Source organism: Ursus maritimus, unplaced genomic scaffold, assembly GCF_017311325.1.
Source record: "Ursus maritimus isolate PB19 unplaced genomic scaffold, ASM1731132v1 scaffold_33, whole genome shotgun sequence".
Classification (NCBI taxonomy): domain Eukaryota; kingdom Metazoa; phylum Chordata; class Mammalia; order Carnivora; family Ursidae; genus Ursus; species Ursus maritimus.
The window spans coordinates 11,655,636-11,680,990 of NW_024425897.1; the positions used below are offsets into that span (position 1 = coordinate 11,655,636).

Genomic DNA, 25,355 nt, shown 5'->3' on the forward strand with positions numbered 1-25,355 from the left:
AGTTGAACATGGAGGCTGTAGGATGGGAGGGATGAGAAGACATTTTCATCTTATATCCTTTTAACTATGTGCATGGATTTACTGTGCAAAGATAAACAGATACCATAATGAAAGAAAACAAAGATAGTCAAGCTGTAAATTAAATTCATTAATAGTGCTTGTTGCATGACTTGAGAATGAACTGACACTAAATAAGTGAGAGCCATAAAGGAAAATCCAACCTGTGCTTGTGTATTCCAACAACAGAGGGAGTCACACACCTTAATAATTTCCATCTGAAACAGTCCTAATGAAGCTAATAGTTATCGTTATCTTAAACCATTCTTAATATTTAATCCTTCATTTTATGAAGGTTCTATATAAATGTTTTCTGTGCGTTGAATCCAATGCATCAACATTTTTGCAAAGCTATCAACTCAGTGACACTGATTTTGTCGATTTCAAACACAAACATACTAAGATTAAACCCGAGCAATAATTTTTTAAAGAAAGTGAAGTTTTTCCCTCTAATTTCCTCATGCTGATACAGCACAGCAAGAAAGAAGTTAGGCAGATGTTTCAATGATGTCAATTATATAAATGGTTGAAAAGTGTGACCACGTAGAATGGGGAGGCAGCAGTAAAGAGCAGTCTCATGATTTCTAGTCCTAGGGCACTGCACTAGCTGTCATCACTTACCATACCCCATGAGAATAAAAGAACCTATCAGCATGATGATGGTCTGGAGGGTGTCTGTGTAGATAACTGAGGCCAAGCCCCCTGTGGAGAGAAGGGAAAGAATCAGGACATTTTTTTTTTTTAAAGATTTTATTTATTTATTTGACAGAGATAGAGACAGCCAGCGAGAGAGGGAACACAAGCAGGGGGGAGTGGGAGAGGAAGAAGCAGGCTCATAGCAGAGGAGCCTGATGTGGGGCTCGATCCCATAACGCCGGGATCACGCCCTGAGCCGAAGGCAGGCGCTTAACCTCTGTGCCACCCAGGCGCCCCAAGAATCAGGACATTTTATCCTTGTACCCTCATCTCTCTGCATTCACCTTGTGTTCTCCTCAAACCAAACCCTAGAAACTCAGCAGAGAACATATGAAAAGCTCTTGACTGGGCCACAAGCTTCTCTTGGTATCATCATCTACTTAGTACTTATGTGTCTCCTTGACCCTTCTGTCTCCCTTACCTGGCCTCAACTCAAAGTTTCTATGAATTATAATGGAATTCCACCCTCATGTGAGTTTCTGAATGTTAAAGAGTAGAAAAAGCAAAACTTTTATTTTCATGAAAGTTTCCCTTAACAATCCTTTAATTCACTCCATTTAGCTTAGTGTACCGGTTCTCAAAATTTGGGCACAGCCATTTTTGCTCTAGGGTTGGAACATATCATTGGTTCACAAGTTGAATGCCAGATACAGTCACTGACTTGTGTTTTGCTTCAGTGTTGTACAAACAACAACTTCTTTTTCGACTCTAGACTTGCTAGACTCTTAGTGAACAAGCTATTTCCTTATGAGAGTGTTACGGGAAAACAAGACTGAACCTGTAAAGAGAAGACTCAAGTCTTCACCTTTCACTTATTTCTGAAACAAATGCTAAATATATGAAAATGGCTCTGGAGATAACTTGACTGATCCAGCTGCTATTTTTCTCTATTTTTTTTTTTCTACGACTGAGCTGGTATAGTTTCATTTTCATCAGTTAGTAGGGGTCGGACTCTAGGGGAATGGATGTGGCCTGTGGGGGCCTGCTTGGACTGTTGCCACCTACTTTTTTCCCTCCAATGAACCCACTGCTCCAGTTCTCCTCTCCTGATTCTGCCGTTCAGAACCCAGGTATCCTGTACTCATTTGCCCCCCACCTTGGATTTGCCAATCTCATGTCTGAGCTGCTATTCCATTTTGACTTTCCATGGGTATGATATGCTGCATTCCAAACGCCGGTCTAGGTACTGAACACATAGCGGAGTGAAATCACCGTTTCCCTACTTTACCTACTACATGAATATCTTCAGTCAAGGTACTCACACCTAATACTGTAGATTTTTTAGGGGGGGGGGAATGTTCTGAATGTGCAGTCAAACGCATCCTTCCTCAATTTAATAATTAATTAAACATTTTATACGGTATGGTGACATAATAAAAATTATTATAAAATATAACAATTTAAAAATAAAAATTTTAATTCCAATATAGTTAACATAGAGAGTTCTATCAGTTTCAGTTGTACAACATACTGATTCTGTAGTTCCATACATCACCCAGTGCTCATCACAGCAAGTGCCTTAAGCCTCCTCACCTATTTCACCATTCCCCCTATTTCTACCTCCCCTCTGGTAACCATCAATTTGTTCTCTACAGTTAAGAGGCTGTTTCTTGGTTTCTCTCTCTCTTCTTTTCCTCTGCTCTGTTTTGTTTCTTAAATGCCACACGAGTGAAATAATATGGTATTTGTCTTTCTCTGGCTGACTTATTTTGCTTAGCATTACACTCCACAGCTCCATTCACCTTGCTGCAAATGGCAAGATTTCATTCTGTTTTATGGCTGAATAATATCCCATTATATATATGTATATATAATGGAATGTGTTTTATATATCTATAAATGTATATGTCGATATATAGATATATATCATATATTTATCCATTCATCTATTGATGGACACTCGGGCTACTTAAAATATTCGGCTATTGTAAATAGAGGTGCTATAAACATAGGGGTTCATATAGCCCTCTGAATTTGTGTTTTGTATTTTTTGGGTAAATACCCAGTAGAATGATTACTGGATCATAGGGTAGTTCTATTTTTAACTTTTTGAGGAACCTCCATACTGTTTCCTTTGCTGTGAAAAAGATTTTATCCTGATGAAGTCCCAACATCGGGACTTGTTGTTTCCCTTTCTTCTGGAAATGTGTCTAGCATGAGGTTGCTGTGGCCTAGGACAAAGAGGTTGCTGCCTGTGTTCTCCTCTAGGATTTTGATGGTTTCCTGTCTCACATTTAGGTCTTTCATTCATTTTGAATTTATTTTTGTGTATGGTGTAAGAAAGTGGTCCAGTTTTATTCTTCTGCATGTGGCTGTTCAGTTTTCCCAACACCATTTGTTGAAAATACTGTCTTTTTTCCATTGGATATTCTTTCCTGCTTTGTCGAAGATTAGTTGACCATAGAATTGAGGGTCTATTTCTGGGTTCTCTATTCTGTTCCATTGATCTATGTGTCTGTTTTTGTGCTAGTACCATGCTGTCTTGATGATTACAGCTTTGTAATACAGCTTGAAACCTGGAATTGTGATGCCTCCAACTTTGGTTTTCTTTTTCAACATCATTTTGCCTATTGGGTTTTTTTTTTTATGGTTTCATACAAATTTTGGAATTGTTTGTTCCAGTTCTGTGAAAAATGCTGGTGGTATTTTGATAGGGATTGCATTGAATATGTAGAGTGCTTTGGCTAGCATAGACATTTTAACAATATTTGTTCTCCTAATCCATCAGCATGAAAGTTTTCCATTTCTTTGTGTCTTCCTCAATTTCTTTCCTAAGTGTTCTGTGTGTTCTATACAACTTCTGTGTATTGATTTTTATATCCTGAGACTTGGCTGAATTCCTGCATCAGTGCTAGCAATTTTTGTTGGAGACATTTGGGTTTTCTACATAGAGTATCATGTCACCTGCAAAGAGCTCACGTTTGACTTCTCATTTGCCAGTTTGGATGCCTTTTATTTTGTTTGTTGTCTTATTGCTGAGGCTAAGACTCCCAGTACTATGTTGAACAACAGTGGTGAAAGTGGACAACCCTGTGGTGTTCCTGACCTGAGGGGAAAAGATTTCAGTTTTTCCCCATTGAGGATGATATTCGCTGTGGGTCTTTCATATATGGCCTTTATGATGTCGAGGTATGTTCCCTCTATCCCTACATTGTGGAGGGTTTTTATCAAGAAAGGATGCTGTATTTTGTCAAATGCTTTTTCTGCATCTATTGAGAGGGTCATATGTTTTTAAGCCTTTCCTTTATTAACGTGGTCGATCAGGTTGATTGATTTGCAAATATTGAACCACTTCTGCAGCCCAGGAATAAATCCCACTTGATCATGGTGAATAATTCTTTTAGTGTGCTGTTGAATTTGATTTGCTAGTATCTTGTTGAGAATTTTTGTGTCCATGTTCACCAGGGATATTGGCCTGTAATTCTCCCTTTTAGTGGGGTCTGTGTCTGGTTTTGGAATCAAGGTAATGCTGGCCTTGTAGAATGAGTTTGGAACTTTTCCTTCCATTTCTATTTTTTGGGAACAATTTGAGAAGAATAGGTATTAACTCCTCTTTAAATGTCTGGTAGAATTCCCCTGGGAAGCCATCTGGCCCTGGACTTTTGTTTATTAGGAGATTTTTGATTACTGATTCAGTTTCTTTGCTGGTTATGGGTCTGTTCAAATTTTCTATTTCTTCCTCTTTCAGTTTGGATAGTTTGTATGTTTCTAGGAATTTGTCCATTTCTTCCTGGTTGCCCAGTGTGTTGGCAAAAAAATTTTCATAGTATTCTTTTTAATTGCTTGTATTTCCTTGGTGCTGGTTGTGAGCTCTCCTCTTTCATTCATGATTTTATCTGTTTGGGTCCTTTCTCTTTTCTTTTTGATAAGTCTGGTTAGGGGTTTATCAATTTTATTAATTCTTTTGAAGAACCAGCTCTTAGTTTCATCTATCTGTTCTACTGTTTTGTTTTGTTTTGGGTTTTTCTTGTTTGTTTGTTTATTCGTTCCCTTCTGCTGGCTTTAGGCTTTATTTGCTGTTCCTTTTCTAGCTCCTTTAGGATTAAGGTTAGGTTGTATATGTGAGACTTTTCTTGCTTCTTGATGTAGGCCTGTATTGCAATATGTTTCCGAGTTAGGACTGCTTTTGCTGCCTTCCAAAGGTTTTGGAAAGTCATGTTTTCATTTTCGTTTCCCTTCATGTATTTTTAAAATTTCTTCTTTAATTTACTGGTTAATGCATTCATTCTTTAGCGATGTTCTTTAACCTCCATGTACTTGAGGTCTTTCCAAATTTTTTCTTATGATTACTTCATTTCATAGCACTGTGGTCTGAAAATATGCATGGTATAATCTCAATCTTTTTGTACTTGTTGAGGGCTGATTTTGACCCATTATGTGATCTATTGTGGAGAATGTCCCATATGTACTCGAAAAGAATGTGTATTCTGCTGCTTTAGGATGACATGTTCTGAATATATCTGTTAAGTCCATCTGGTCCAGTGTGTCATTCAAAGCCATTTTCCTTGTTGATTTTCTACATAGATGATCTGTCCATTGCTGTCAGTGGGGTGTTAAAGTCCCCTACTATTATCGTATTATTATTGATGAGTTTCTTTATGTTTATTATTAATCGATTTATATATTTGTGTGCTCCTAAGTTGGCATAAATATTTTAAATTGTTAGATCTTCTTGATGGATAGACCTCTTAATTATGATATGTCCTCCTTTAAATTAAGTGTCTTGTAGGCAGCGTATAGATGGATCTTGTTTCTTTTTAATCCATTGTGATACCCTATGTTTTTTTATTGCAGCATTTAGTCCACTTACATTCAGAGTGATTATTGAAACATATTAATTTAGTGCCATTGTGTTACCTGTAGAGTTGGTGCTTCTGGTCATGTTCTCTAGTCCTTTCTATTCTCTGTTGCTTTTGGTCTTTTTTCCTCCACTCAAAGAGTCCCCTTAAAATTTCCTGCAGGACTGGTTTAGTGGTCACAAACTCCTTTAGTTTTTGTTTGGGAAACTCTTTATTTCTCCTTCTATTCTGAATGACAGCCTTGCTGGTCTTTAATTCATTTTGAGAGTATTTTTGTATATGGTGTGTGAAAGTGGTTCAGTCTCATTCTTTTGCATGTATCTGACCAGTTTTACCAACACCATTTGAAGTGACTGTCTTTTTCCCATTGGATATTCTTTCCTGCTTTGGCAAACATTAATTGACCATATAATTGTGGGTTTATTTCAGGGTTTTCTATTCTGTTCTATTGATCTATGTGCCTATTTTTGTACAAGTATCATACTGTTTTGATAATACAGCTTTGTAATATAACTTGAAGTCTGGAATAATGATGCATCCAGCTTTGCTTTTCTTTTTAAAAATTGCTTTGTCTATTCAGGGTCTTTTTTGATTCCACATAAGTTTTAGGATTGTTCATTCTAGTTCTGTGAAAAATGCTTTTGGTATTTTGATAAAAATTACATTAAATGTGTAGATTGCTTTGAGTAATACAAAATTTTTTTCTTTTTTTTTATTTTATAATTTTTATTTTGTTATATTAGTCACCATACAGTATATCCCCAGTTTTTGATGCAATGTTCCATGATTCATTATTTGCATATAACACCCAGTGCACCATGCAATATGTGCCCTCCTTAATACCCATCACCAGCCTATCCCAATCCCCCACCTCCCTCCCCTCTGAAGCCCTCAGTTTGTTTCCCAGAGTCCACAGTCTCTCATGGTTCATTCCCCCTTCTGTTTACCCTCCCTTCATTCTTAATAATATTCATTCTTCCAGTCCACGAACATGGATATATGGATGTCTTTCCATTTCTTTGTGTTGCCTTCCATTCCTTTCATCAATGTTTTATAGTTTTCAGAATATAAGTCTTTCACCTTTTTAACTAGATTGATTCCTAGGTATCTTATTATTTTTGGTGCAATGTAAATGTGATTCCTTCCTTAATTTCTCTTTCTGCTGCTTCATTATTAGTGTATAGAAATACAACAGATTTCTGCACATTGATTTTGTATCCTGTGACTTTACTGAATTTACTTATCAGTTCTAGTAGTATTTTGATGGAGTCTTTAGGGTTTTCTATGTATAGTATCATGTCATCTGCAAATAGTGAAAGTTTTACTTCTTCCTTACTAATTTAGATGCCTTTTATATCTTTTCACTGTCTGATTGCTATGGCTAGGACTTCCAGTATTATGTTGAATACAAATGATAAGAGTGGACATCTTGTCTTGTTCCTGTTCTTAGGGGGAAAGCTCTCAGTTTTTTTCATTGAGTGTGATGCCTTCTGTGGGTTTTTTCCATATATGGCCTTTATTATGTTGAGGTATGTTCCCTCTAAATGTACTTTGTTGAGGGTTTTTATCATGAATGGATGTTGTACTTTATCAAATACTTTTTCTGCTTCTACTGAAATCATCATATGATTTTTATCCTTTGTCTTAATGATGTGATGTATCATGTTGATTGATCTGTGAATATTGAGCCATACTTGCAACCCAGCAATAAATCCCGCTTGACCTTTGTGAATGATTTTTTTTTTAATGTATTATTGGAATCAGTTTGCTCGTATTTTGTTAAGGATTTTTGCATTTGTGTTCATCAGAGATATTGACTTATAACTCTTTCTTTCTTTCTTTCTTCTTTCTTTCTTTCTTTTTGGTAGTATCTTTATCTGGTTTTGGTATCAAGGTGATACTTGTCTCAGTGTGAATTTGAAAGTTTTCCTTCTCTTTTTTTTCTTTTTTTGGAATAGTTTGAAAAGATCAGTTATTACCTTTTCTTTAAATGTTTGGTAGAATTTGCTTGTGAAGGCACTGGTCCCAGACTTTTATTTATTGGAAGTTTTTTGATTACTGATTCCATTTCATTTCTGGTAATCAGTCTGTTCCAATTCTTCCTGCTTCAGTTTTGGTAGTTTATGTGTTTCCAGGAATTTATCCATTTCTTCTAGGTTACTTAATTTGTCAGCATATAGTACTTCATAATGTTCTCCTACAATGTTTGTATTTCTGTAGTGTTGGTTGTTATTTCTCCTCTTTTTTTTGTGACTTTGTTCATTCGAATGCGTGCTCTCTCTCTCTTTTGATGAGTCTAGCTAGACGTTTATCAATTTTGTTGATCTTTTCAAAGAACCAGGTCTTAGTTTCATTGATGTATTCTATTGTTTTGTTTGTTTTTTTAGATTTTATATCATTTATTTCTGCTGTAATCTTTAATATTTCCTTCCTTCTGTTGGTTTTGGGTTTTGCTTGTTGTTATTTTTCTAGCTCATGTAGATATAAGGTTAAGTTGTTTATCTGAGATTTTTCTTGCTTCTTGAGATAGGCCTATATTGCTATAAATTTTCCTCTTAGAACAACTTTTGCTGCCTCCCAAAGGTTTTAGATCATTGTGTTCTCATTTTGTTTCTTTCCATGTACTTTTCGGTTTCTTCTTTGATTTCTTGGTTGCCCCATTTATTGTTTAGTAGCATGTTATTTAACCTCCATGTATTTGTGGTCTTTCCAGGTTTTTTCTTATGGTTGATTTCTAGTTTCTTAGCATTGTGGTCAGAAAAGATGCATGGTATGACTTTGATCTTTTTTAATTCATCGAGGCTTATTTTGTAGCCCAATATGTGATCTGCTCTGTGGAATGTTCCATTTGCACTTGAAAAGAATGTGTATTCTGCTGTTTTAGGATGTTTTAGTTCTGAATATATCTATTAAGTCCATCTGGTCCACTGTTTCTTTGTTGTTTTTCTGTTTGAATGATCTGTCCACCAATGTAAGTGGGGTGTTAAAGTCCCCTACTATTACAATTGATTAGTTAGTTCCTTTATGTTTGTTATCAACTGTTCTGGTGTTTGGTGCTTCCATGTTGGGTGCATAAATATTTACAATTATTATATCTTCTTGTTGGATTGTGCCCTTTATTATTATATAATGTCCTTTTTTGTTTCTTTTTACAGTCTGTTTTAAAGTTTATTTTGTCCAATATAAGTATTGCTACTCTGGGTTTCATTTGAAAACATTTGCGTGATAAATGTTTCTTCATCTCCTCACTTTCAACCTGCAAGTGACTTAAGGTCTGAAATGAGTCTCTTGCAGGCAGCATATAGATGAGTCTTGGTTTTTTAGTCACTCTGTCATCCTATAATACTGAGGATTCTGTTTGTTTTGCTCTAGTTGTGTTCCTAGGCCTGTGCCTGACTCTCATAGTGGGAATAAAAGGATAGCCATAAGCTTAGTGGTCAAAGCTAATACTGAAGTTGCTAATTGCAGATTGGTGTGAGGTCAGCAGAAGTTAGCATAACTGAGCTAAACAGGCAACAAACTCACCAGTGATTGTATAAATAGCAGTAACAGCCAAGAGGATGAAGATCGCCAAGTAAAGGTCCAATCCCAAGGCCAGCTTGATGAATATGGCTCCAGAAAATATATCGGACTAAAAAGGGAACAGTCAGGATGGGAAAGAAACATGCACTGCATCACTTAGCTCTTTGATGACTTCCCACTAATATTTGCTGTATCTATACATGGCATCTCTGTAATTCAATTAGGAATCCTTGGAAGCCAGATCTCATCCTCAGAGGATTAATTATTGGACTGACCATAAAGAGGAACAATGAGTGAGTGAACAGAAAGTGAGAAACGTCTACACTATAGCTTGCATGGACCACTGTTTCATGGTTGTCTGCAGAGAAACAATGATAAAAACTACAATAGTAGATATAAAAGACACAGTAAAGCAATGGTTTTTGTTAAGGAGGAGGATACTTGAGCACATTTGGGGTAGTAGAAAATAAGAAGAAAATATTATAGAAGGGTAATTATGAAGCAAATTCTAGAAACATTGAGAAGAGTTGGGATGAAGAGTAGGCACAGGTTGAGGGGTTGGCCTTTGAAAAAAGAAGACTTCATCTTCAGACTGGTGGAAAGAAGGAAAGAATGAGGCAAATGTAGATTGTTTAAGTGGGAGATGAGTGGTTCATTCTTAAATTTTCTAGATAAAGTGGGAGATGAGCCTTTCTGATAAGAGGCAGAGGTCTAGCAGATAAAAAAAAAAAAGTTGTGGATCATTTAGAATAGTTATTGAGAGGACCAGAGAAAAATCATAAAGAAACACAGATAAAAGGATTATCAGTTGAGGTTTAGAGGCCAGGAGGGGGTCCCGCAGAGATCGTGTCCACCCTGTACTACCTATATGCCTGTGCCTGCTAAGTGTGCTCCCCAGCCTCTTGGATCTTTCTTCAACACAAACTTGTGCTGGCCCCACTTGGATCCACCCCATCAACTCTGATCCTCCCAGGTTCCATATCAAAACCCAAAACCAAACCAAAACCCTAGACACATCACATAAGCATGTTAGTTAGAAGCACAGAAGTAAAATCCCTGAGTGCATCCACAGAGTAACCAGGAAGCTGGATTCAACCAGGTTTGGAGTTTTTCTTGGGGAGTTCAATGAAAGGAAAGATATTGACAAAGAAATTGAGGCTATGTGCAGAAGAGTGATTATAAGGATGGATCATGGAATCTAAGAAAAAGGAAAGCATGAGTGAGGCGAGGGAAAGGATAAGATGTCAGGATTCAGAATTGGAAGAATTGGAGGTAGGTTTCTTTGTAGAACTTGAATTTGGAAGGGGTGTCACCGGATATGGTTAACTTTCCCCCCTAATATTTGAAATAAAACCCGATGTTTTATCATCCCACTAGACATTTCTGTGGGTGAAAAGTCTGTTCTTGATTATTTGAGCCTAGAACCTGACTCTGAGTTACAAACACAAATTACTTTCTGCAACTTTATCACTGGGTTTTCAAGGAATTCAACTGCTGTGTAAATTGAGGCAAGATTTAACTTTTTGCAAAATAGGATGTTTGCAAAAAAATTATTTACCATTTCAAAAAATATATCACCTACTGAGATGCCACCCATTGTATTTGAGCTGCCATAAAACATACCCGCATCTGTGTGCATTTATAGCTGTCACATTCATACTGATTCACATAGTGGGGGTAGTTATTTAACCACAGCATTAGGCCTTGTATATTCATGCTGAATAACTTATGTATTAAAACACACATTATCATATTATGAATTTCTTGACTTTAATTTCTCTTACATATTATAATTAAACCATTAAGTTGATAGTTTTGAAATTATATATAAGCCTCTATTACCAGTGATTTTTTTTTATTGTGGTAAAATAGATAACATAAAACTTGTCATTTTAGCATGTACAATTCAATGGGATTAATTAAATTTACAATGATTTTAAAGTATTTCTTATGAAAAAAGGAACAGCTCATGATACAGGATTTTCTTTTGCTGTTAAAAGATATTATTAGGACAACTGTCATAGCTGAATGAGGTCTGTAGGTTATGTATTAGTTTATCAAGATTAAGTTTTTTTTTTAAGATTTTTTATTTATTCGACAGGATAGAGACAGCCAGCGAGAGAGGGAACACAAGCAGGGGGAGTGGGAGAGGAAGAAGCAGGCTCACAGCAGAAGAGCCTGATGTGGGGCTCGATCCCAGATCGCGGGGATCACGCCCTGAGCCGAAGGCAGACGCTTAACCGCTGTGCCACCCAGGTGCCCCTATCAAGATTAAATTTTGATAGGCCGGTGATGGGTACTCAGGAGGGCGCATATTGCATGGAGCACTGGGTGTTACACACAAATAATGAATCATGGAACACTACATCAAAAATTAATGATGTACTGTATGGTGACTGACATAACATAATAAAAAATTATTAGAAAAAAAGATTAAGTTTCTGATTTTAAAATTTGCAGCACGTTTTCTAAAAAGAATATCAGTGTGTTTAAGGCATACAGGCTGAAAATTTATTTATTTATTTATTTACTTACTTATTTATTTTTTATTCATTTTTATTATGTTCAGTTAGTCACTGTATAGTACATCATCAGTTTTTGATGTAGTGTTCAATGCTTCATTAGTTTTGTATAACACCCAGTGCTCATCACAACATGTGCCCTCCTTAATACCCATCACCCAGCTGAAATATTTAGGACTCAAGGTGCATCCCGTCTGCACTGACCCTCAATATAGGTATTATTGGAGGTTGAGAACCAGTGAATAAGATGATGTCTTTCAAACCTGGGACAGGGTGACTGAAAGCTGCCCTGTCCTAACTCTTCATAGTGATCTGTTTAATGAATAACTAGAATAGACTCTGTTATCAGAGTGTAATAATACACAAAAGGTCGTGTGTGAGATTAATCACTATTAATATCATTTTAAACATAACCTTGTGGGTAAGAATGGACCCTTGCCCACTGTGTCTTTCCAGCCAACCGCAGACCTTGCACAGTTATACCCATGCTCTTGGCCTTTCCTGCTCCTCCATCTAGCTCCCTAAGAATCCATGCCCTCTCCACCACCAGGAACCTTGCACTTTCAGAGGCACATTTGGTCACTGTCATTTTGCTCCAGCACCTTGTTCATGTTCTTTAAGACCATGAAATCTAGATGTTAGAGCCAGAGGAGAAGTGGGAAATCATTGAATCCCACCTACTTGTGAAACATACAGGCTCCTCTGCTTCTCTTAGCCGCTCCTAAATTTCCCATCCTGAGGACTTGTTTAAGCACCCCCTGCCTCCACCATGAGAGGATGACATCCAATTCTACCCACCTGGGACCACCCCTTTTCCTGGGTGTCTGTAGCATGTCTCCTATACTTGTCCACAAAATCTATTCCTGCTCACATCTTGATATATTTTCATATATTGTCATAAAGTGCTAACGATTTCATGTGTATAATTCTTATATCCTTAATCATACAGTGAACTCTAGTGCACAGGAATCTTTATTATCTCTAGCACAGATACTCAGCAGTATAGTGAGTGCTAGAAAATGCTCACATTGCATTAGGAAGCTCATACCATCTAATCTGAGCAGCTGGTTTACTTATGGTTCAACAGAAGAGCAAATATGAGGTCAGCTTCTCTCATGAACTTCCAAGACCAGAAATTTGGAGGAAATTATTTCATTAGTCACCAGACATGAGGAGCAAATGCTACTCTCTGTTTTCTACACGTGTTGCCGAATCTTCAAATTCCTTTCTTTCTCCTCAATGATTATCTCCAGGGAATTTAGCTTTCGGAAAACCTTAGAATTCTTCTAAGACTTATTTGTGACATCTGTACAATAGGGGCAGTCTTAGAGGATAAAATATAATAAATTTAAGAAGTCAGTTTAATAATATGAAGCATTTTCCTTCTGGTTCATGTGCCAGATAAGCAAGCTGAAGATGAAAATATAAACCCACACTGGTTCTGACAAAGAGAATAAAGAGGCTATTTTGCAGTGGAAAGGCAGGGGACTAGAGAATCCTCCTCCTTTCTACTACTAAGTAACTGTGTTACCTGAATGAGATATTTTCTTCCTCCTGTACATCTGGGGTTTTTTCATATACTTAATGAATAAGTGGGTTTACACTCTGGAGCTTCTCATGACTTGTAGTTATTTTACTCTATGAATGCAGGATTTCTAAAGCTCCTTTTCTTTTTTCATAAAAACTCAGTCGAAAGATCCTAGGTAGTTTAAGACATCCCTATGGCCAGACACGTAAAGGCTGTCGATAGTCTACACACCCATTTCTCTGATTATAGCTCCCCCAAAGTAATCTTAAGAATCGAAAATGCCAGGAGCATTGAACTCACGGAGATTCTCAAAGCCACACAGATGAAGAGGGAGAGGACAGAGAGGTAGATCTGGAGTCGCTTTCCACCAAACCTCTTCCTCAGATATTCTGGCATAGTCATCACCTGCAGAAACAGACATCAACAGGGATTCACCTTCAGAGCCCAGCACCTCCAGATGATTCAACAATTACTAAGCTCCTGTGCACCTGTCCATGTGTAACTCTGCGTGGTACCTTAGGAATACAAAGTTGAGAAACACACAGTCCCTTGGGACAGCAGTGAGCCTGGAATAAACACAGGCATTGGAATCAGATATCTTATGATCCAGATCCAGATCTTAGGACATTTACTAGAAGTGTGACCTTTGGCAATCGACAACCTCTCTGAACCTCCATTTTCTCATCTGTAAAGTGGGAGTTTAATATGAAATTAGTTATAAAAGACCCACAGCAATACCAAATGCATGGTAGATGCTTAACAAATAATTTTTATTATTTTCACCAATAATGTGGCTGTCTAGTAAAAACAATGTTATTTATAAATAACCACAATGAACGGTTGCATAATAAATGAATAATTAAACAAATTGCTAATATATACTTGGGTCTATATTTCTGTGATTATCTTTTTAAAATTATTAATATGTTCAGTTAGCCAACATACAGTACATCATTGGTTTCTGATGTAGTGTTCAATGATTCATCAGTTGCGCATAACACGAGTGCTCATCACAACATGTGCCCTCCTTAATACCCACCTATGTGATTATTTTTATTGAAAAGAAGAGAATTACATTAAATCCCTACTGAGAGAAAAGTCTGAGGTTATCCTTAGTGAAATATGAGATTAACTATGTGATATATAAGTAGTACAAGGAGCAGCTTTCCGGTTTCTTCATAGCAGATTAAGCTCATGAGTTAATCTCCCCCAGTATAAAAGAATACATATTTATATAATATCAAAAGCAAAAAAAGGAACACTTGGTGGCTCAGAAACTGTGTGGAACCCCCTCAAACATGGCAAACCACAACTAAAAATACATGCGTGAATACTGTGGCATTGGTCTTTGTCCCAACAAAAGCATCCTTCAACAGAAGTTGTTCAAGCCTGGTACTAGAAAGGACCCAAGATGAGCAAAGAGAGAATGTATGGTGACCTGCAGAGGTACAAGCCAGAAGGCTCATCCGCTGAGCACCCTCATCCCGAGAATTATTCCAGGATATAACACCTCATGGCCTTAGCACCAGCAGCAGAAGAATAAATGTGGGAGCTAGGCTCAGAGGCACAGAAGTGGTTGAAAACACCTGGGTTGAAGGGGAGCTGGTGTAGCTGTGGTATATCACCCTTAATTAAAAAAAGAAATTACTTTACAAATCTCAGAATGGCAAAAATTGGAATGAAGAAAAATACCATGTGTTGGTGAGGATGTGGGGAAACGGGAACCCTCACAATAGTGATCAGCAAGAAGACAGCGGACTGTAGCCAATTTCAAGAGCAATTTGATAGCATTTAGTGGATTTATGTAAGTGTAAGCCCAGAGGTCCTGGGACAAGTGATATTACCCAGGTTTCATGACTGAGCAGGAAGAATGAGCGATTAAATGAATGCCTGACAGATGCATGAGAACATTTGGAGATACTCACGTCTGCCTTGATGTATATGGGGACAAAGACCCAAGCTAGAACCAGCAACAGCAGCGAAGCCTGCAAAACAAAACAAAACAAACAAACAAACAAACAAAAACAGAAAAGAGTATGAAGTTCGAGAGGCTTGGCTTGTGCGATTTATCACTTCATTACCTCTGAGTCTGAAAATAAGATAAGTTTGCATGGATCCTGTCCCACTCAACCAATTATGAACCCAAGACAGCTGTGGATTCCTTTCCTCTGTTTCCATGACTCAGACACCACACTTTCCTGGGGCTTAAGGTGGGACAAAAGATGTGTGATATAAAATGGATAGAAGATAAAAGATCCAAGCCCAGCTGGACCCCTGGAAGGTCATACAATTTTTGCTAAAGGGAATAATTCTTGAATGGAAGGAATTATATACACAGTGACAAAGCAATGAGAAAACAATTTGGTGATAGAAGAATATTCCCACTGTCCCTCAAGTCTTGCCATATAGAATAATGATAATAGGATGATCTTATATTAACAACTATTTACAAAGAACCTTCACATATATCACTCATGCTGCCTTCACAACAATCAGGTGGGACAGATACGATAAGCAGTTATTCCTGTTTTATGGAAGGGGAACCTGAACCTCACAGAGATTAAGGAAGTTCAAGGTCACAGGCTAAAAGAGCCATGCTCTTGGCAACCTGATAATCACACACACTGGGGCCATAGGGCATGTTGTTCACATCCCTGGAAGCTGGCTCCATCCTGGAGTTTATGGCACTATCAAAACCAAACTTGGACCGTAGGTCATGTCTGGAGACTTGGTCCATTCTGGAGTCCCTGATACTACTAAAGCAAAGCTAGGGGCAAAATCTTCAGCAAGGGAGGGGTACAGGCATTTTTGATAACTCAAGTTCATTTCCTAAGTTCATCCATGCACGATCTGTTTACACTTTCACTGTGATCTGACTTTTTTCCACATAAGCATCTCCTTCTGACCGAAATGCATGCACATGTACATGCAAACACCAGAAAGGATACAAGAACAGAAAAAGCTCAAGCAACTCAAGAAATACTAATGCACGTGGCCAGCCAAGTGCTAGATGGTGGGGTGATATGAATGACACAAGAGGAGATGGTCCCTTCCTTAAAGGACTTAGTGTCTAATTAAGAGGGCACAGCTTCTACTGGTGAAATGGCAATAGAGCAATTAGGAACTCAATCACAAAGTCTTAAAAAAAAAAAAAGCCTTGTAGATTCTATCTACTATCTCTAAATTATTCACTCCTTACTCTGCTGTCACTTCCTTATCCAGGTCCCGCTTGGTCAGTTTCTGTTCATCTATCTGGTACCAGCTCCACAAAGCTTCTTTGACATGTGTCAAGTCTGACCCATCATCTGGGATGGATGCCCCTCCTGTGTGAGCTCTCTCAACACTCCATGCTGCTTCTCAGCTTGTGCTTTCTACTCCAGAGTGAACATGCATTTGTCTCTCCCGCTGTGATGTAAGCTTCTCAAAAGAAGGGACTATTGCTTTTTATATTTTTCTATTCTCTGCATCTAGTTCAGAGCTGGACACATAGTGTAATAGCTCGGGGAGGAGAGAAAAAAAAGGGAGCTAAAAAGATCAAGGAGGTCAAGTGAAAGTGGGGAATGAACCATTTAGAAATGACATTCCTGGTGGGAATACTGCTTGAGCGAAATCTCAGAGGTGGGGAATAATGGGACTGGACTGGCTCAGGCAGGCAGAATGGGGCCACGCAGGGAAGGCCCTGAGTTTCAAACAATGAGTAGGTTATAATGAAAAATAGAAATCAAATCAAAGAGGAGTTTATCCTATACAGACTCCCAGAAAAACATACCTGGAGAGAGTTTGGATTTAAAGGAAAAAGCCAAGAGAGTGGACCATCTGAGCTGAGGCCAAATGGGAGGTCCAGTTTATTTGTTTTAATTTTCTTAAACCTTTATCGAGGTATGGCTGATATACAAAAAATTGTGCTTATTTAATGTATACAATTTGATGAGCTTGGACATATGTGTACATCCATGAAACCATTACCATAATTAAGGTAATAAACATAACCATTATCTCCAAAAAAAAAAAAAAAAAAAGGAAAAAGCCTATGATGTCACTTACATTCCATTCAAATGCTGCAGTGGCAATTCCTGAAGCCGCTCCTGTCCCAGCCAGCCCCACAAAGTGGCCACTGCCGATGTTACTAGCGAAGAGAGAGGCGCCCATCTGGAATCCGAGAGAACAGACTAGTATCAGAGTTAAGAGACCCAAATCAGGGGCGCCTGGGTGGCTCAGTCATTGAGCGTCTGCCTTTGGCTCAGGGCGTGATTCCCGTGTTCGGGGATCGAGCCCCACGTCGGGCTCATCCCCTGGGAGCCTGCTTCTTCCTCTCCCACTCCCCCTGCCTGTGTTCCCTCTCTCACTGGCTGTCTCTCTCTCTCTGTCAAATAAATAAATAAAATCTTAAAAAAAAAAAAAAGGATTGGGATCGAAGAAGGAATGTGCTGGTGATGGTAAGGAGTCAAGGCAGAAGATTTTTGTTGAGGACGAGGGGAAAAATATGACACAGAGCCGAACTGAATCTTCTCAAATGCCACATTACACTTGCTCTCATAATGGGTGACACACTGTCATTTACTGGAATGACAGGGCAGAACCTTGGGGTCAGGGATTTAGGAAAACACACCAGCAAGTAGGCAACCAATGCACATCAGAAACTAAGCATTCCCGTGTTTTCTTTACTCACTCTAAAACACGCACACAGGAAATTTATCTGTGGGAAATTCTGCCCACTCACCGGCCACCAGGCTATATCTCGACCAGCCAAGAAGAAACCTCCAATGGTGCCCCGGTTGGTCTTCAGCATCGCCTAAGCAGAAGGGAAGACATGTGAGGGTCGAACCACCACAGGAGAACCCAGCCAGAGCGTTCATAGTAGTCACGCTCTCAACACTCTTAAACAGAAACATTTTCCTAGAAACCGTGATATAGCATCAAATTTACCATGCACCTATTGCATGGTGCACTGGGTGTTACACGCAAGTAATGAATCATGGAACGCTACATCAAAAACTAGGGATGTACTGTATGGTGACTAACACAACACAATAAAAATTATTATAAAAAATAAATAAAAGTTTTCAAAATCATAATTTCATAAAAATGGGAGGACTTTAAGAAATCATATAGTAGCATCTTTATTCGTTATGCTAGGGGTTGGCAATGCTGAACAGACTAACTCTGAAGTTCTCACTGCTGGCTCTGTTCCAATGATGGGGTTGGTAGGAGAATAAATGAACTGAATAAGCATTATTTGCATCATACACAGACAATGATTCTGAGAGAAGCATAATGAAATCAGACAGCTGTTAATGTTCTCTTAGCTTTGTCACCTTGTCACACCACAACCCTCCCTCCCTCAGACATTTTAACCCTAAGTTTGTGCCCACCATGAGTACCCCTTTGGATTCCTACGTACCCACAGCCCGACAGCCATCACCACCATGAAATAGATGACAATGACAGAGATGTCAGCAGCATTTTGGATGCGCTCTGACATCTCAGGAGGACCCAGGGTCCCAGTCACGGTGCCGGGGTTTAACGTGCTGGCCATGGCTGCAGGTGGTGCTTTTTCTTCCCAGGAAGGGCCTTTCCTTATATAAGCTCAGGGTTAATAATCAGCCTTGAGTAGGTAGGGCATGCTATCACAGCCAGCTCCTGAATATGGGGACCTTTAAACCTCTCTGAAGCTCTGAGACCCTGGTTCTTCAGCAGTCAATGTTGACTTAAGTGGATGGTGGGAATGAGCAGTGAAAATAAGAAACGGAATAAGAATTGCAGGTAAAGAGTGGGGGTTCACTAAGTGGAAAGATGGGTTTTTAAGATTTGACCAGGTTGAATGAAGATTAGGAAGAAACGAAGGGAACAAGGAAGGAAGGAAGGAAGGAAGGAAGGGAGGGAGGGAGGAAGGAAGGAAGGAAGGGAGGAAGGAAGACAGAGTGAAGGGGCAAGAAAAGAGCCAAGAGGGACAGTGGGTGAGGGTCCTTCATGGAACAGATAAGATTCTTCACCAAGGAATTATATCCCTTGAAAGTGAAGTTAATTGTGCATTTCACGGGTTCCAAAGTCTCATATGTCTCTGGAATAGGTAATCTAAGTGGGCTTTATATGACACATTAGGACCATGGTGGCCCATACAGGAAAGAGAAGTGGCTCTACAAGCAGGGTTGTTGTGGGGCCGAACCAGAGGTTTTGACAATGAGTGAATCAGCTAAAGAACACGTAATAGTGATTTTTTTATTTATACTTCTAATGCATTCCTTTTCAAAGCTGAATAATAATATATCATTGCATGTATAGAACACATTTTGTTTATCTGGGGGCCCAGTACCTTATCAACTGACTAAAGTTAAAAGTAAGGCCTCAATGTTTTTCTTCCCTCCATATTTTTTGTTAAAATAATGTGGTAAAATATACAAAACATTAAATTCACCATTGTTGGCATTTTTTAAAAAAGATTTTATTTATTTATTTGACAGAGAGAGAGAGAGAGACAGCCAGTGAGAGAGGGAACACAAGCAGGGGGAGTGGGAGAGGAAGAAGCAGGCTCCCAGCAGAGCAGGAAGCCCGATGCGGGGCTCGATCCCGGGACTCCGGGATCACGCCCTGAGCCAAAGGCAGACGCTTAACACCTGAGCCACCCAGGCACCTCTAGGTTGGCATTTTTTAAAGTAAGCTCTACACCCAACGTGGGCTCGAACTTACAACCCCAAGATCAAGATCACATGCTCCACTGACTGAGCCACTAGGCACCCTCACTGTTGTCATTTTTAAAGTGTATAATTCAGTGGGCTTAAGTACATTTTCAATATTGTGCAACTGTTACCATGATCTATTTTCAGAACTTTGTTATCATCCCTAACAGAAGTTCTCTACCCAATAAACGATAACTCCTTGGAAGGAAGGAAGGAAGGAAGGAAGGAAGGAAGGAAGGAAGGAAGGAAGGAAGAGGAAGTCCCCAAAGTTCATTATTGCTTTAGTTTCCCTTGCCTTTGGAGACGTATCCTGAAAGAAGTTGCTGTGGCCGATGTCATAGAGGTTACTGCCTATGTTCTCCTCTAGGATTTTGATGGATTCCCATCTCACATCAAGGTCTTTCATCCACTTAGACTTTGCCTTTGTGTATGGTGTGAGAGAATGGTCGGGTTTTTTCTTCAGTGTATAGCTGTCCAATTTTCCCAGCACCATTTATTGAAGAGACTTTTTTTTTCCCCATTGGATGTTTTTTCCTGCTTCGTCGAAGATTAGTTGACCATAGAGCCAAGGGTCCATTTCTGGAGTCTCTATTCTATTCCACTGATCTATGTACCTGTGTTTGTGCCATTACCATGTTGTCTTGGTGATCACAGCTTTGTAGTATACCTTGAAATCAGGCAACGTGATGCCCCCAGCTTTGTTTCTTTTTCAACATTTCCTTGGGGTTTCGGGGTCTTTTCTGGTTCCACATGAATTTTAGGATTGTTTGTTCCAGCACTTTGAAAAATGTCATTTGTATTTTGATTGGGATAGCATTGAAAGTATAGATTGCTCTGGGTAGCATAGACATTTTAACACTGTTTATTTTTCCAATCCTTGAGCATGGAATGTTTTTCCATCTTTTTGTGTCTTCTTCATTGTATTTCATCAGCGTTCTGTAGTTTCTAGAGTATAGATCCTTAACCTCTTTGGTTAGGTTTATTCCAAGATATGTTATGGTTTTTGGTGGTATCGTAAATGGAATTGATTCCCTAATTTCTCTTTCTACAGTGACATTGTTAGTGTGTAGGAAAGCAGCTGATTTGTGTGCATTGATTTTGTATCCTGCATCATTTGTTTTTGTAGTGGATTGAACTTTATTGTCAAAACATCCCCAGTAACTGGACCTCAATGAGATACCACACTACCTGGGACAGAATGGTTAAAATAAACCCTCCTGACACCTGCAGACATCGGTGGGGGTGGGGAGGAGGTGGATACTTCAGAACGGACTGCTGGTGGAATGTTAACTGGTACAGCAACCCTGGAAACACTTTGGCAGTTTGTCACTGGCACAGGAAACGTGCCACCACAGTCTGCCCCAGCTGTTGCACATCGGTCCATTTTCCCCACACACGTGAAGACGTGATCCCACTGAACCCTGGTCCGTGAATGTCTGCAGCAGTGTTATTCCTAATAACTACAGGCTGGGAAACCAGTCAGCAGCCCTTCAGCAGGTGAGCAGTTACGTCACCGTAGCACGTCCATCCTATGGAATAGTAATCAGAAAGGCACAAACTGTTGACATTCCCAGCTTCCCAGATGAATCTTCAGTGAATTCTGTGAGTGAACAGAGGCAACCTCAGAAGGCTCGCAGGAGTCCATGAATATGACCTCTTGAAATGACGAGCTCTAGAGTTGGAGAAAGCAGTGGATTCCAGGGTGTAAGGAGGGGCTGCGTGGAGAAGGGAAAGGGGTGGCAAGGAATGGGATAACACGCAGGGTCCCAGGGGTCATGGATGTGTTCTCCATCTTGACTGAGTCCATGCCACTATCTAAGTTGGGATATTGCAAAACTAGAGTTTTGCAGGATGTTTCATTGGGGGCAAGTTGGTTAAGGTCCATGGGATCTCTTTGTATTAATTCTTACAACTGCATGGGTCTACAAAATATCTCAAACCATCTATTTCAAAAGAAAAAGGTTCATTACAATACATAAGCCATCTGATCTGTCACAGGACCCTTGTTTGAGTTTTTAAAGTTCTTCTGGTGCGGGGACATTCTTTCTAGGATATCTACTGTATTAAGGTGGTTGAGGTGTGGGTTTTTTCACACCAAACGTGATCAGTCTGATGATGTTCCATGTGAGCTTGAATGAACTGTGTTCTGCTGATGGTGGGTGCACTATCTCATCAGTGTCATGTCGATCCAGTTGAGGGGTGGTCCTGTTCAGTTCATGCTTACTGATTTTATGCTGGACGCATGTAACGATCTCTGAAAGAGTGGTGTTTAGTGCCAGAAGCGTGCATTTGTCTATTTAAATGTAGGTCCACTAAGAGAGTGGATTTGTCCGTTGATCTTTCCGTTGAATGAGTTTTTGCATCGCACATTTTGATGTTGTGTTGTTAGAGGCATGTCTGTGAAGGATTGTTCTGTCTGTTTTGAAAAATGACCCCAGAGCATTATGGAATGATTCTTTTAATCCCTGCTGGTTTCCCTTGATCTGGGAATCGGCTTTGTGTGAAATGAATTTAGCTACTCTAGACTCCTTTGGATCTGTGTTAGCATGACTTCACATTTTCTTTACCTTTCCTTTTAACTGCATCTGTGTCCTTATGATCAGAGTGGTTTTCTTGTGGAATACATACAGGTGCTTGTTGTTTCTTTGTGTGTTTTGAGTGAGTAAAGAGACAGAAGTTTATTAAGTGAAGATACAGAAAAAGCTCTCAAGAGTGAAAGGGGTCCTGACAGGGTTGCCACTGAGGGCCTTTAGGGTTGGTCTGTTGTAGAAAGCTAACCAGGGAATTTAAGTCCTTTTAACATCTCTATTATTATCACCATTGAGAAGGACCAGTGATAATACCTTCAATGGCTTACTTCCTTTTCAGGGTCTGGTTATTCTTTGTTGGTCAGAGGTGATTATCCTAAAAAAGACACCACATGCCTAGGGAAGGGTGGTCTGGTTTGTTCCCTTATCTCTGGTTTCCCCACACCTCCACATTTTGGGGATTTCTGTGAGCCTGAGCACATAGCCCCCTATCTATCTCTCCCCACCAAACCCTGCCTGCCCTTTACTCATTCTTCCCCCAGGAATAGTAACCCTAACTACCTTTTGGGAAAGGGAAGTTTCTATTCTACCTCCTTTTCCTTCTCTAAAACACTTAAGCATGTCTTGCGATGGGCACCTGAGTAGCTAAATGGATTGAGAATCCAAGTTTGATATCTGCTCAGGTCATAATCTCAGGGTCCTGGGATCAGGCTCCAGGTCTGGCTCTGAGCACAGCAGAGAGTCTGCTTGTCCCTCTCCCTCTATTCCTCTCCTGATCTTGTTATCTCTCTGTGTCTCTCTCATAAATGAAGACATAAATATTTATTTATTTATTTATTTATTTATTTATTATTTTACTTATTATTTTTTTATTATGCAATGTTAGTCAGCATACAATACATCCTTAGTTTTTGATGCAACTTCTGAGCATTGATTTTGTATCCCGCCACATTACTGAATTGTTCTATAAGTTCTAGTAATTTGGGGGTGGAGTCTTTTGGGTTTTCCATATAGAGTATCATGTCATCTGTGAAGAGAGACATTTTGACTTCTTCTCTGCTGATTTGGATACATTTTATCCCTTTTTGTTGTCTGATTGCTGTTGCAAGGACTTCTAGTACTGTGTTGAATAAGAATGGCGAGAGTGGGCATCCTTGTCGTGTTCCTGATCTTAAGGGAAGGGCTTCCAGCTTTTCCCCATTGAGAATGATATTTGCTGTAGGCTTTTCATAGATGATTTTTATGAGATTGAGGAATGTACCCTCTATCCGTACACTCTGAAGGGTTTTAATCAGGAAAGGATGCTGTATTTTGTCAAATGCTTTTTCTGCATCAATTGAGAGGACCATAAGGGTCTTGACTCTTTTCTTGTTGATATGATCTATCACACTGATAGATTTGCGAATGTTGAACCACCCTTGCATCCCAGGGATGAATCCCACTTGGTCATGATGGATAATCCTTTTAATGTGCTGTTGGATCCTATTAGCTAGGATCTTGTTGAGAATTTTGGCGTCCATATTCATCAGGGATATTGGTCTGTAATTCTCTGTTTTGATGGGGTCTTTGCCTGGTTTGGGGACCAAGGTAATACTGGCCGCATAGAATGAGTTTGGTAGTTTTCCTTCTGTTTCTATTTTTTGAAACAGCTTCAGGAGAATAGGTATTATTTCTTCTTTGAATATTTGGTAGAATTGGCCAGGGAATCCATCAGGCCCTGGACTCTTGTTTTTTGGGAGGTTTTTGATCACTAATTCAATCTCTTCACTATTAATCGGTCTGTTTAGATAATCAATTTCTTCCTGTTTCAGTCTTGGTAGTTTATAGGTTTCCAGGAAGGCATCCATTTCTTCCAGGTTGTTTAGTTTATTGGCATAAAGTTGTTGATAAAAGTTTCTAATGATCCTTCCTATTTCATTGGTGCTGGTCGTGATCTCTCCCCGTTCCTTCATAATATTATTAATTTGGGTCCTTTCTCTATTCTTTTGAATAATTCTGGCCAGTTGCTTATCGAACTTATTTATTCTTTCAAAGAACCAGCTTCTAGTTCTGTTGATCTGCTCTACTGTGCTCCTGGTTTCTAATTCATTGATCTCCACTCTAATCTTGATCAACTGCCTTCTTGTGTGTGGGTTAGGCCTGTTCTTCTGTTCCAGCTCCAGCTTCTTGAGGTGAGAATATAAAAACTGCATTTTAGATTTTTCTATTCTTTTGAGTGAAGCTTGGATGGCTATGTATTTTCCCCTTAGGACTGCCTTTGCAGTATCCCATAGGTTTTGGACTGATGTGTTTTCATTCTCATTGGTTTCCATAAATTGCTTAAGCTCATCCTTATTCCCTGGTTTACCCAATCATTCTTAAGCAAGATGGTTCTTAGTTTCCAAGTGTTTGAGTTTCTTCCAAATTTTTCCTTGTGATTGAGTTCCAATTTCAAAGCATTGTGGTCTGAGAATATACAGGGAATAATCTCAGTCTTTTGGTATCAGTGAGACCTGTTTTGTGACCCCGTATATGCTCTATTCTGGAGAAAGTTCCATGAACATTCAAAAAGAATGAGTATTCTGTTGTTCTGGGATATAGTGTTCTGTATATATCTATGAGGTCCATCTGGTCCAGTATGTCATTCAAAGCTCTTGTTTCTTTGTTGATTTTCTGTTTAGGTGATCTGTCTATTGCTGAGAGCGGAGTGTTGAGGTCCTCTACTATTAACGTATTATTATCTATATGTCTCTTTATTCTGGTTAAGAGTTGGTTTGTGTATCTTGCTGCTCCCCTGTTGAGGGCATAGATATTTATAATTGTCATATCCGCTTGTTAGATACATTCTTTAAGAATAATATAGTGTCATATGGTGACTAACATAACATAATAAAAATTATTATTTAAAAAAGAGGATAATATAGTGTCCTTCTGTACCTCTAACTATAGTCTTTAGTTTAAAATCTAATCTGTCTGATATGAGAATTGCTACCCCAGCTTTCTTTTGAGGTCCATTGGCATGAAAAATGGTTCTCCATCCCTTCACT

General features: G+C 39.0%; 1 protein-coding gene across 1 annotated transcript in view; it reads right to left on the reverse strand.

Annotated features, from left to right (window-relative positions):
* LOC103681074 (solute carrier family 5 member 4) overlaps window positions 1–18,660 on the reverse strand; it is a 37,585-nt gene extending 18,925 nt beyond the window's left edge. Inside the window, exons 1-7 of the mRNA XM_008710581.2 lie at window positions 18,526–18,660; window positions 17,845–17,916; window positions 17,169–17,273; window positions 15,050–15,109; window positions 13,425–13,529; window positions 9,078–9,183; window positions 679–759 (exon numbers count right to left, since the gene is read on the reverse strand). Coding sequence (XP_008708803.2) covers window positions 679–759; window positions 9,078–9,183; window positions 13,425–13,529; window positions 15,050–15,109; window positions 17,169–17,273; window positions 17,845–17,916; window positions 18,526–18,660 — 664 coding nt within the window. The remainder of the gene's footprint in view (window positions 1–678; window positions 760–9,077; window positions 9,184–13,424; window positions 13,530–15,049; window positions 15,110–17,168; window positions 17,274–17,844; window positions 17,917–18,525) is intronic.
* Window positions 18,661–25,355: the final 6,695 nt, after the last annotated feature.